The 13,949-nt window shown below is 40.3% G+C and overlaps 1 protein-coding gene across 1 annotated transcript in view; it reads right to left on the bottom strand.

Annotated features, from left to right (window-relative positions):
* The window catches only part of Glis3 (GLIS family zinc finger 3), a 398,320-nt gene that overhangs the window by 93,449 nt on the left and 290,922 nt on the right, over nt 1-13,949 (bottom strand). The window contains exon 4 of the mRNA XM_028764109.1: nt 340-501. Coding sequence (XP_028619942.1) covers nt 340-501 — 162 coding nt within the window. The remainder of the gene's footprint in view (nt 1-339; nt 502-13,949) is intronic.

The following is a 13,949-nucleotide window of genomic DNA, read 5'->3' as shown; positions in this document are numbered from 1 at the left end:
TATATTGATAATCGCTTTCATTATATCTAGTGGCCATTTTTGTATGCCAATATCTACTGTATGATAGCCCTTGAACTGCTTTCTACAGAGAAGGGACTAAATAACCCCTTGGCCCTAGAAAGTTCTGATCTATAGCATAACTGACAACTAAAATATAAAAAATAAACCAGCCACACAGAGCAGCCCTGTGGACACTTGACTGTGTTTTGCTGCTGTGCTTGGCACTGCCCTCAGTGACCTTAAGACCAGCAAGCAAACACCTGCGACATCCTACCATCAGAAGGGCCCTTTGGCACACACAGCTGAGGCTGGAAGGTGGCCAGCCCCTGCCATCCTTACAGTGTCAAGATGTGTCCTCTGGTGCTTGGCACGATCACTGGAATTGCTGAAGGCCTTCTGGCAGCCTGGGTGCTGGCACAGGTATGGTTTCTCACCCGTGTGACTCCGTAAGTGAATCTTGAGGTTCTCAAGCCTGGAAAAGGCTTTCTTGCAGCCTTCAAACTGCAAAAAGAAAACAAGTTTTAGTTACTGAGTAGGACCCAAATGCCTGAGACGAGGGAAGAAAAACAACCGTTAGTTCGTACTTAGCTAACTGTAAGATAAAATTAAATCCAAACACTAACAAATATTGCTTCTAAAAATATCCATATGTTTATGTGAATTGTATCTTTCCCACAGCATATACATGCCACGTTCCATACCAGATTTTGGTCCAAACTGATTTCTGTGATAACTTATGTCAGAGAATATTCACTGTGAGCCATCTGGCTCAATCAATAGAAACATAGTAGTGTGTATCTTGAAGATTTATTAAAAAATTAACACACTTTTTGAATTTGCAAGTTGGTCTACATAGAAGGGACCATGAAGGAATAAAGTTTTCAACAACAACAACAACAACAAAACTAACAAGAAAAATTAAAGTGATCTATGACAGAAAAAGAAGGCAGAAAAGGTCTAAGAATACAGGATGGGAAAGGCAGGTACCTACTATATATGGTCAATCAGACATGTCCCTGAATGTTTGTCTAGTTTTCGCAACTTCCAAATGAGTGGCTACTGTCAACATGTAAGGTAATGCCAAGTTGGGTAGTGTTCAAAATGCTGTTTTAAAGATAACTAGGAGACAGAGAATTCACTTAGTGCTAATTCATTTCAAATAAAGGAACTACTACTTACTATTATTCTTGTTATTATTAAATTTATTATTGTTTATTTTAAAAATTTGCATTTCCTAGCTATGAATAAGAGAAAGATAAAAGGTTGATGGGTTTTTTTACGTATGTTTGTAGTTTGTTAATAATACCATTAATTTAATGACTTCTTCAGGGAAATTATCAACTATTATTATAGGGTCAAAATGATGCTAACATTTAAAGTGACAGTAAGAAAAGATATCAAGAAAGCCTGTAGGTGATGGAATTTTTATTTTTCGAGGGATGTAGCAGGAATAAGGCAGACAGACATGGATACAAGTAGGACAGTATGAGAATGGCTGTTTCCACTCAAAGTTAGTCAACACTACTCATGTTCTGCAAAAGCTTTGATTCCTTCGCTCACGAGGGCTCTGGTTGGGAAGGTTTCAGTAGTTGGAAATTTCATCCGTAAGTAAAGGATGAACTAAGTAGAAAGAATAGTCGACTATGTCACAACAACCCATCTATTTAAGTTGATCACATTCTGCATGCTGGAGTATTTTAAGAAATTTATAAAAGTTGCACTTATTTTTGATTGAGAGTTATACATGTCTCAGGGACATATGTTGGTTTATTTCAATTTCGATATTTTGCTTAAAATAATTTTCGGTGTTTTCCTGACTTCTATTTCACATTAAAAAAAAAAAAACTTTAGCCTGAACGAAGGAAGAATGCTGACAAGGCTGACGACTTTTTCACAGCCAAGTATATAATAACAACACATTGCTGGGGGGTGGGGGTGACTCTGGAATTTACGGGCCTTGTTTCTGCAAATTTTCAAATAGATCTCACGTTAAAGATCAAAGAGTTCTAAATTAACTCCTAATTCATAGCTAAGAGGCCTCTGCCAAGCAAACGTCTGCTTTTAAGGTTCACTCTGAATGAAGAATCAGAGCAAAGTCTTGGAGCCCAGTTTATTTTGCTTGGAATCACCTAGCAGAGTGCACTTAGGTCTGAAATGAGCTTGTGGTTTTGGCCATGCTGAGCCTGTAGCCTCATTCCTAGCAAGGCTCTTTTGTAGGGCAGATGTCTTTCTGGGGCTAGCTCCAGTGAGATATACCCAGAATTAGGTGGTTCCAATCTCTCATCCTTTCTACAATTACCTCAACTCTTAAATAGAAAGCTTCATTGTTTTGACATCAACGTGAGAGTGGAGGCTAGTGACAGCTCAAGGAACAGGCTTTTTAGTGTTTGCCAGATACATAGGACACTTCCCCCATGTCATGAGAAAGCCAGCTATGTGGTGGTATGATTCCAATTGTCCATGTGCTCACATATGAGGTACGTGAAGCTAGCAATTCCTCATCCTTTCTATTCAATGTCCATTTAATGTTTGCTTAGGATTGATCGGATTGCTATTATTAACACAATTAATAATGATGATGATGATGATGGTCTGGCATTCCAAGTTAATCAGTCAGGGTCAGAATACCCTAACTACATGAAGAAGGAAAGTCGAAGGATAACATGGGCATTCAGATGGAATGTGACAGCAAAGAAAGACAATCTGAAAAAATAACAAAAATCTAGATTGTATGTGAGGTTCCCTCTGTAACAAGGGTGGCCAGAAGAGAGAAGCACCGCAGTATCTTCTGGGGAAACAACTAAAGAAAGGGTGTGAGTTCATGGAACTATTTGTATGGAGGCAGTCCTCAGAAGGCAGTTTCATGGACGCAGGAGCTCCTAACAGACACCTGTCATTCACTGTCTTTGCAAAAACATCTTTGAGGAATCAATAGACCCAGGTCCTCGAGGACTGGCAGATGGCTGGGAGAGCCATCTAACACCCAATGGGTCAGAGTCACCTGAATGAACTTTTCAGAGGATTCTCGAAGGGGAAGGAGCTGCGGTGCCATTTGCTTCTCTAATAGCATCTGGATGGAACTTGAAAGTGAACAATTGTATAATGAAGTGTTATCATCCATTATGGGAATAACCCTGTAATTCTGCAACAAGAATTTCTTCTCCCTTGGGCAGTTTCAGCCCTACGTTCACAAGTTCTGTTAAAGGTAAATGCTTTAAAAATAAGCTAACATTTGAGCAGGATAACAAGAAATAATTTCCCAAATAGCTAAAAGTGGATTCTTGGAGAGTTTGGGAAAATAGTTGTCTCTTAGTCTTATCATCTTTCGTGACTTTTACATAGCTATTGAAGGTGGTGAACCCTGTAGATGAACACCTGAATATAGGAAGTCAGAGCATTAGGAATATTTCCTGGGTCTGAGTCACAGGTTTTCTCAGTGTGGTTCCCACAGCTCAAGATATACCCAGAGAGCTAAGATATACACTGCTCTGTATCCCTGCTGTGGTTCAATGCCTGCAAAGCTTCAGTCTCTGTCTCAGGTCCTCTCCTTCCTGAATTGGCTCTGAGATCATAAAACCAAAGACTAGTAACTCATAACTGAATCACAGGTCCTGATTTGTCCTTAACTCAAAAGCAGATATAATTCAGAAAGATCAAGAAAACCAAATCACAGTCACACTTAAAAGTTCAAAAGGGAAGAAGGAGGAATAAAATTAAGACTTAAAAAATAGAGAGAGAGGAAAAGAAAAACACAAACAGAGCAATGAACAGCAGGGTTGGGAGAGCAGACATGGGATCTGGTGTTCACTGAATAGTTAGTTGGTCAATGCTAAATATTTTCTCTTTGTCATTAATTTGATCTAAATAGCATCTGCCCCCTGAACAAACCCATATGAGCATGGTCCACAGCTAAGAGGTAAAAATGAATAAAACTCAACGTCTCCTCATGCAAAGATGAGGGGAGCCAAAGATGGCACGTACGCCTGGGCAGGGTACACACTAGCAGGTTACACACTGAGGAGGATACACACTAGCAGGTTACACACTGGGACAGCTATATTCTGAGCAAAGGCCCTCAGAGCCATGATGCCCAGGTCAGAATCAGTATCCTCAGAGTAACTGCCAGGAGGATGGGTTTTCTGACCTGACCCCAGAACCTAAACTCTAGGGCTAGAGCCTGTCTGCATGAGTGGGAGTCACTGTTCTAGATATGTTCTCCATTTCCTTATGCAAATCACATGACAGGAGTTTCGGAGTTCACTATTTCTACTTCAGGCGCAGTCATCTGAACTTGTATAGCAGCAGTTACACTAGGACTTAAAAGGACCATCACCTGTGCAAGGTAGGGTAGGGTAACCATCATTCATAAGCAACCAAGACAAAACTCCCAGAATGCCAAGCTCTCACTAGAGATTCTCTCAACTCACAGCTTTCAAATCTGCTACCAGGTAGATGTCTGGTTCTAAAATAGGCATGCCCGCCAGTTCTTTTCATGACCACCTGACCAGTAAACACCCCACACCATAACTGCCCAACGACAGTCTCCAGTTGAGGAAAAGCACTGGGAGGGAGGGACATTTTCCATCTGTGTGTTTCAGTGGAATTGCAGACATGTAGGAGAACAGTGCATGAAACTTTCTGAAACAGAACTTTAAATCTCATGGGCCTTGAAAATACTTCATGTTATAAAGCCTCATTCTAAGAAAAATCTCTTCAATGCTGGTTTTAAGTAACAAACTTTAATTAGACATTTTCAAGTTCTCTTGGACTTAAAGAACTTCAGCTTGCACCGCTTTGCTAATTTAGAAAATTATTTCATATTTAAAGAATCAGACTGGACTGCAATCATCATCAATATATATCGGCTTGATTACAGATTGTTGACATTCAGTGACATTCAGATGACCTTTGAAATATTACTTTCTCTTTCTATTAGAAGCTTTTGTGTAAGGTTCTAGAAATGAAAGGCTCATTAGACACGATTAAAATGGGATTTATTCCATATGTGTAACCAATAATCAAGTCGAATATTATCCCCTCCTCTAATCAGCTACTTGGAGTGCCAAGAAGTACAAGTTTGTATTCAAAGCAGTAATAAAAGTGAACCTACTCTATCAGGTTTCTATACCATTGCTAGTATCAACAAAACCCAAACAGAAAGAAGTCTATGACGCTGGAAAACTTTTTTAAAATATAGATTTGATTTCAATTAAGGTTTGGTGTTTACGACCCTTGGAGGTACACACTTTTACAATTCCACCAGTCAAGACCAATTAATCCCATCAGTGTTGGTTGCCACTGTGATATGCAGTAAGAATTGGCAGATAAATTAGGTACTAGTTTGTATCTCAACACACCATCTCAAAACAATAGAGATGAGAGGCTTCCATGGAGAAGTCAGCAAACATTTCTGATGCCCTAGCTACACTCATGGTGACTTCTATAGTTAAGTCTAGGAAGTCAAGACCCCTTAGATTAATTGCTTCCTTCAAAGGGTGTAAGATTTCTTTTGTGAGTCTGAAAGGGCCCAAAGAAGGGAAGCAGTCCAGTTTACACAACTGAGAGGCATTGAAAACTCTGATGAATATACTTAGCTAACAGTTTACTTCCAGAGAACCTTCTCAACTTTATGTGCACGTGAGTCACATGGAGGTCTTAAGATGCAGATCTCAGTGCCTTAGGACTTCCAGAGGAGAGTGAGCACCTGTGTTTCTGTCTCCAGGTAATGCCAGTAGACGCTCAACGTTCAGAGATTACACTTGGAGATGTAAGGTCCATCATGGTCCTCATCATTAAAGTGTAGAGTGTGGTGGAGTTTAGAAAAGTGGAAACATTAAAACTAAAGAAAAGAATAAAGAAAATGCCTTGATTTAAATGAACCAAAAAGAGTCATCGAACACAGAACAGTACAACCTAATTTTAAATAATGGAAAAATGGGGAAGAAGAAAAGTCAGTTTTGTTTTGTTTTCTTAAAGGATGAAGATGCGAACAGAAAGACTGCGGAAGCTCACTGTAATCACCAGGGTTGAATTCCCTTCAGTGAATCCCCATCTGGGAATACTCTAACTTGTGTCATTCCGCTCCGTTTCTGTTTCCAGGGTATTCTAAAAAGCATCGACTGCTCCAGCAAACCTTAGTGTTTACCACATCTGTCTACAGGAGGTGTCACAGAGACCTCATGTCTGGTTCACCAAGTGACACTGAGTTCCTCTCTGCTCCCTGCTCCATTCAGCTTAGTAAACGGGGAAGGATGACAGAGGCCGCATCTCTGCATATTCTTACTCATATTTTCAGCTCCATCACCCTCCTGTTCCCGGTACTGTACTTACGGATGTCTACACTACCTTACAGTTTCTAAGAGGAAATAACTGATTTTGTACTGTTTTGTACAGAGTATGGCCTCACTGGAAGATTACTGAAGGATACATTGACAACTGTCTTTGCTCCAAAGCCACTCAGACCAAGCTCCCAAAGGTTCCTGCTATTTAAAGAGATCTGTGTTTGCCTTGTCTATGACAACCCTTAAGGTCTGACTGCTCTTGGGTCTGGCTAAGGCCAGTAGAAGAAAAAAAAGCAGCTATATGGTATTTGGTCTCTGTAAGTCACTGATTTAGTATGTGCCTCTCTTCCAGCATCCTTAAGTGGCCTACGGTTCTCATTTATCCAGATTTTCTGGAACTATTAAAAATGTTGCAGAATTAACATAAAACCCACTCAGTAATGTTTTCCGAAACAGTACCAGGTTCCAGTCATTGTTCCTTCCCTGTTATTCTGGTGTGCAAAATGAATCCATTAACCAGCTCATAAGTCCTTTCCTGGCTTGCTGGACTTCTTGTTTCTTGATTAGTAAGAAATGTGTATAGAGCAAAGGTCGGCTGCATGGGTACACATATATGATCTTTATTGGTTTAAGGTGATTCATTGCTTTTGACCACTTTGGGCTGTGGGTCAGAGCTGATCTTAAGAGGGTACTTTAAACAAGGCTGTGAACGGAGGACACTGAAGCTGAGGAATGTCTGCAGAGGCTGTGTGACACTGTGGGGGAAAGCACATTACTTCTGTGCCAACAATTGAACCATACTGTATTTTTATAGAAACTACTAAGTGTCTCATTCGTAACAATGGAAAGGCACTGGGGTCAATTGGAACCTCTCTGTGGGCATTAGTTCCACATATACAAAAGGAGACTGTCAAAGTAGAACACAGCTATGTAGAATGGATGAAGATGCCCTCTTCAAATACTCACCAAATACAAGACTTTTTGATATACACATAAGATAAATGTGCATATTACCATGTTCTATCAGTACGATGTAATAAGATTACAACTTCAAGACAATTACTATTCCTTTGATCAAGTCAACAATGAAACACTGGTTGCGTGGAGATTTTGTTATTTGCTGCCGTTGACTTCACGCAATCTTTGACTGCCCACAAGAACACATATTCTTCAGGCGCCGACAAGATCAGAATAAATGCATACTGGATATATGCCAATATAACAAATATATGTCTATGAGTATGAAACAAATGGTTTATAAAATTATTTAAAGGTAATTAAATTACCAAATTTTCTATGTAGGCACTGCTGGGTACCACTTAGCTAGGTATAATTTTGATCCTTGATGTATGCACACTCATATATATTATATGAAGTCACACTAATGAAAAACAAAAAATTATGTTTATACAACCTCCAGGCACCCAATTTTTCCTTATTTCCATGCACTCACAGACATCATTATTTACTTGAAATTCACAGTCTCATAACATTGTACTGATACATGCATATTTGATACTCTGTATGTGTTGGAGGAACTGATACATGCATATTTGATACTCTGTATGTGTTGGAGGCACTGATACATGCATATTTGATACTCTGCATGTGTTGGAGGCCCTGATACATGCATATTTGATACTCTGTATGTGTTGGGGGCTCCATTTTGCCTGCTCCCTACACATGGCATCAGGCACGGTGCTTCTGTGAAACATATAAAAGGTAAACAAATAAAAGCAACAGTCAAATGTTCTGCCTCTCTATGGTAAAGGTGCTTTAAAATTTTAACCTCAAAGTCAGTAGTGACCAATACTTTGGCCATACAATCAATAATGACAAACTCTTGCTCCCTAAATGGGCCTGGTCTTACTGGGCTTCTGAACATCCAGCATTTCCCTAGGCTCTGTGGATGGCACAGGGGGAACATTAGGCTCAATCCTGCCTTAACAATGCTTCTAGTATATTCCATGAGATTGGCACAAGCCAAGCCAACTTTAACACCTTCTTGTGATTCTCTGTGTGCCAAAGATCAGAGCTGAACAATGGGGATGTACTTTAGGCAATAAATATTAAATTTTGGCAATAAACATTACGTTTTCTCTGCAGGTCTCCCTCGGAAATACATTTTGAACATTTATTTATAGAACAAATAGGGATGGATGAAATAAGAAAGAACTAATAAAAATGAAAAGGTAGAAAAAAAGTATGAAAGAGAGTAGGAGGGGATTACAGGGAGAGATGGAGAAAGGGAGAGCGGGAGAGAGGGAGAGGGAAGAGAAGGAGAGGGAGAGAGTCTGACTTTGCAGGTCAAAGAAAGTAAGGGGGCAAGGGATGCAATAGAGCCTAAACTTTAACATTTTGTCCCAGGGCCCTTTCCACTTCCCATACCCCTCCCTGACTCTAGTGTGACCCAGGTACCTAACCCTCATTGAGCCCTAAGTTTCTTTCGCCTCCTGCTCTTTTCCTGTGCAGCGCCCTCTGCTGGTAGAAACACAGAGCCACCTCCTTTGGGAGGCTGTCCTATAGGCTTTAACCAGGACACTTTGGATCTGCCCACAACACCACTTATTTCCAGCAGCACACAGAGGCACACTAATTGGATTGTTTGTTTCTCTCCTTGGGCTGTGGGCTTTATGAGAACAAGGAACTGAATTTTGCTAATCTTTTTATTGCCAACACTAGGTACGGTGCTTGGCATATACTCAAAGTGATCGTACGTTATTTGCTAAATAAATGTTAAATGAAATGGAGAGACTGAACCCTTGTAAGAAAGCATATTGATTTCCTAGACTTCCTTGTGTAGTGAACTCATTAGGGCCTTTTAATTAGTGAGAAAGCTAGTTACTATGTGCAATGACATCAAAAGCCAACCTCTTAGAAGCTATAAAACACATTTATGGGGTCTAAATATTGGATTTTAATGTTCTATAGAACTACTGCAGAATGTATATTTAATTAAATTAATATCTATCCACGTGGAGAAAATACTAATTACAACACATGGTTCTACTTGACTGCATGTGTGTGCTGGATTAACTCCTTTATTCATATTCTGAGAAAATGTCAGCAATCCTGGTAAAGTGAATGGACTGTTTTCTTACCATGCCCTTTCCCAAATTTGAACTAAGCATACACTAACACATTGGAAACATGTCATTATCAATAATCCAAGGCATATAAATCTGTGCCTTCCTCATGCATAGAGGAAAAGAAACTGTTTTAAACTGCCCTTTTAAAACTGAGCTAATATGTTCTACAATATGCCAGGAAACAGCCGCTCATCAGTTTCTCATGAAGAAAAATGCTTTAGGACTTTGCCCTGAAATGCCCTGACTCAAGAATCCCCAATGAGCAGGTCTAACAATTTCCCATGATGCCAGGCCTCTGTCAACCATCCTACAGCCATCCTGTCTCAATGGAAGACAGCAGTTCAGACCCTAAGTTGCAGGTCCTAACCACATAATAGCTGGGGACTCTGTGTTTGGGTTAAAGTGCTTGTCACAAAGCCTTCATGCCAGCTTTCCCATTGGCAGTGGACCTGGCTACCCAGTAATTAATAGTCTGATTGTAATGATGAGAGATGTCACGACTTGGCTTCAGCTTCATTAAGGAGTGGCATGCTTGGTTTAACGGCGTTAAGCAATATATTTCCTTAGTATGGTGTTTCCCAAAATGATTGCTGAATTCTGTCAACTCTTGACTGAGAAACTGTCTGCGGGTTCAAACAGAATGTATGCTACCATACACTCAGCAACACAAGCCTTGGAGACAAACTGTTTAAGTTAATGTGCTTATCATACAGGCACATAGATGCAAATATGTGCATATGTACTTGTGGATACAGCCATGACACATACTGAAACACTTGCACACATATTCTACACAGACTGCAATAAAGTGTGTGTGTGTCTGTGTGTATCTGTGTGTGTGTGTGTGCGCGCGCGCGTGTGCGTGCGCACAGGGTTATAGAAGCAAGCAGAAAATTGCCAAGAAAGAAGAGGAAATTCATACGCAGAGAGAAGAGAATAATTTACCATAAATTGGCCCACACTGAGTGTATTCCAAAAAACAGAGTGCAATATGCCAAATTTTTAATGGTTCTTGCTATTCCAGATCTGCTCCTGACAAGCTTTGGAAGAGATGCAAGTGGGCAGGAAAGATGGGATTAAAAATTATGTCTTAAGCCTTTTTACTTTCAAATGCAAACTCTCCACCATTAGGATGAGAGGGGGGAAGACCCGAGAGGCAGGGAAGTTTGCCTGATACTGCTTTTCTACAAAAAAGTCATCAATTTCCGTTAGGTATTGCTTAAACATAAGTACCCTAGCTCTTATAAAAGCCACCTACGATTAGTCAATTAAATGGAAACTGACACAGAAAGGATGGTCTCTCAGAATCCTGCCTTGGTCCTGGTGGCATGATAAAGGGAAAACCTGAGTGATGTGCTTATGCACATGTGCACATGTGTCTCTGTCTGGTGGCTTCACAGCCCTGGGATGGGGACCCTCTCAGTCAATGTTGCATGGTACGACTTCATCATTGATAGTGCATCTAAATTACCTGGCATTTATTGTCCTTATTTAAGTGAGGGTATGTATCAGTTACTTTTTTGTTGCTATAATAAGACACCATAGAGAACAGAAAGCTTATTTTGGCGAAAGGCTCTAAAGAGGGAGTTCACAGTGGCCGGGGAGGCACAGCAGCAAATGGCTGGAGCACAAAACTGGGTGATCACACTCCATCTAAAATCAGGAGGAGATAAGAGTGGACTGAAAGTGAGAAAAAGCTATCAACTCTCAAGCCAACCCCCGTAATGTACTTTCTCCAGCAAGTCTATACCTAGAAGTTCCTCCATCCCTCCAAACAATGCTACCACCAGGAGACCAAGGATGCAAATACATAAGCCTATGGGGACAACTTTCTTTTAAACCACCACAGGGGAGTTAGGCTAGAGGTGTAGTAGTTACCTGCCAAGACATCCAGCTAAAGGACAGCACTACACCAAGTAGACTCATGACCTCTAACCTGCACTCCAAAGGGGAATGCAAATTTCCAAGGGGCAAAGGATACAGTTTTTAAAAGTGTATTTGGGAACTCCAATAACCAACTCCACTTTTTCAGTTTTTTTTTCTTTACACAATGCAAAATATTAGGGATTTAAATTCACAGGGACTAGTGCTCTTAAATTATACCAAGCACTTTTACCAACATCTAAGCAGAGTTAAGCCGTCAGCGACGACTAAAAAGTACGGGGAGCCTTATGTTCCTGGCATAATCTTTCTTTTAACTAACTATAGTTCTCAAATTTGGGGAAAATATGTGGTATGCATCTGTGAGCCACACGGAAACACGGGCTGCTAAGAAACAAGTGCAATGCGAGACCAGCATGGAAGAATCAACAGGATGATTCTAGAAGGGCTTAAGGTTGTACCTTCAGCCAGACAATGAAAGAGCATTTAGCATGACCACCAAATAAAATAAACAAACACACACACACACACACACACACACACGCACACACACGCACACACACGCACACACACACCTTGAAATTGCTTCTGATGCATCCATAGACCTTGCTTCTCTAACATATACTGGAAAGTAACTGTAAATAGCTTAAATGGAGAAAAGAAAGGTGTTTCAGACGTTCCCACAGTCTAGTAGGAGCCAAGGACATGCTCAGTGCTCTACACATTCTATTTTAACCATCAGGTAGATACACGTAGGTATTCGTTGGAGCACTTTTAACTCCACTTAAGACAAAGCTTGTTGAAAAGCAAATGCAATTCCTGTTACTATTTCTACTGTTGCACAGAGAAGCACATGTGTGTGACATTCTAATCCTCATGGCTACCTACAATTAACATTGGCATGGACCCTCACCTCCAACTCCATGAGCTCCAGACCTACTACTGTCTATTTAATGTCTCTTTTCCAACAGTACCGAAGAGAACAAACTATAAAACTCATCAAGGCACTCTTGCCAGCTCCTTCTCTCATCTACCCATATTTCATTTCAAATCCTCAAGATTCTCACACGCACAAACACTCCTCTGTTTTCATCTGGACTTCTGAGGCTGGCCATCATCCAGTCTTCCTTACTGTTCCTCTTGTCTCCCTGACCCACTCACTCTATGTTACTGCTGAAGCAGTTTCAGGAAAAGAAGAAAATCCAGCCCAATAAGGCTCTCTTCTATGCCAAATTCCTCCCAAGGATTCTTGAAGCTACAGCCCTTAAACCTTGTCATGGATCCTGAGGTCTTACCTGATGCTCCTTGTTGTTCTCCAGGAGTACCTACATCATCCCTCCTCTCTGAATTCGTAGCCCTAGTTTCACAAAAGGCACTACGAATCTTTCCTGCCTTCAGGCACTGCATAAGCTATTTCCTTCCTTTACTGGGAAAATGGCTTCCTTTTCTTCTGCTGCTTAAACCTCAGGCATCTTTAAGAGTCTATCTGAAATACTTCTTGTATAGGAAAGCATTCTTTGTCCCCACAGTTAAGTTCAGTCACCCACATATGTATGACTATAACATTCTCATGCATGGATCTATCAGACTGAATGAGACAACCCCCCACTTCCCTCCCTCCTTCCTTCCCTCTCTCTAGGACTTAAACTCTACTCAGAGTAAACCACACATTATGCCAAACAGTGATTGTTCTAATGAACGGATAGGGACTAATCAAAGATGAGAGCAACTCAAAGAGTACACCCTAAGGTCTAGAAACAAATGCTATTTGTAGAGCCCTCTATAATTCCTAAGTGATATAAGAAATGTGTACTTCCCTAGATTCCCAGCGCACATGCAGAAATATCTCAACTACCTTTGACAAAGTTGTCCACCAGGGAGATGACTAAACAGCCTTAATAAATACATATGACACAATTACATCAAGCAGTAAATGACATAGGTCTTGCTTTATAGTGATCTAAAAATTCAAACCCAATTATTTCAGCTGCTCAGTAAATAACACTGAAAGGATGTGGCAGTAAAGAAATATAGGAACACCTTGTATTAGTGAATGCTAACAATCCCCTTGTGATCCACAGAGCCACTTCTGTTTCTTCTGTAGGAAAAAAAGACTTATTTTTTCTTGGCAAATTAAGAAAAAAGAATGAAGAAAGCCATCAATGATCTACAGCCAAGAACAAAATGAAAGCAGGGAGAACTCCTTTTGATCTTTCAAGAGTGGTATTTGGTTAAAGAATGTATGCTGGACTACAGACAAACAGGGCCAGAAACACGAGCATTTGAGAGCCACAAAAAAACCCACTCACCAGTAGCTCGTCTTCTAAAGATACATTTGTAAGAAGAGAGAGAGAAAAAAGGAGATAGAGACAGATAAACAACAGATAGGTAGATGACAGATAGAAGATAGATACATAATAGATAGATGATAGATGTTATATTATGATGATGGATAGATAGATGCTAGATAGATGATAGATAGATAGATAGAGATAGATAGATAGATAGATAGATAGATAGATAATAGATATTAGATGATAGATAGATCATAGATAGATAGATACGATGCTTAGTAGGTAGGTAGATAGATTGATAGATGGAAATGAGAGGCAGACAGACGGGTGGAGGGAGGGAGGGAAGGGAGGAGGATGGAAGAGAAGAAAGGAGGGAAGATGGAAGGGAGGGAAGGAGGGAAAAG

Source organism: Grammomys surdaster, unplaced genomic scaffold (genome assembly GCF_004785775.1).
Source record: "Grammomys surdaster isolate TR1022 unplaced genomic scaffold, NIH_TR_1.0 141, whole genome shotgun sequence".
NCBI lineage: Eukaryota > Metazoa > Chordata > Mammalia > Rodentia > Muridae > Grammomys > Grammomys surdaster.
This window is presented reverse-complemented; position numbering and strand designations above follow the sequence as displayed.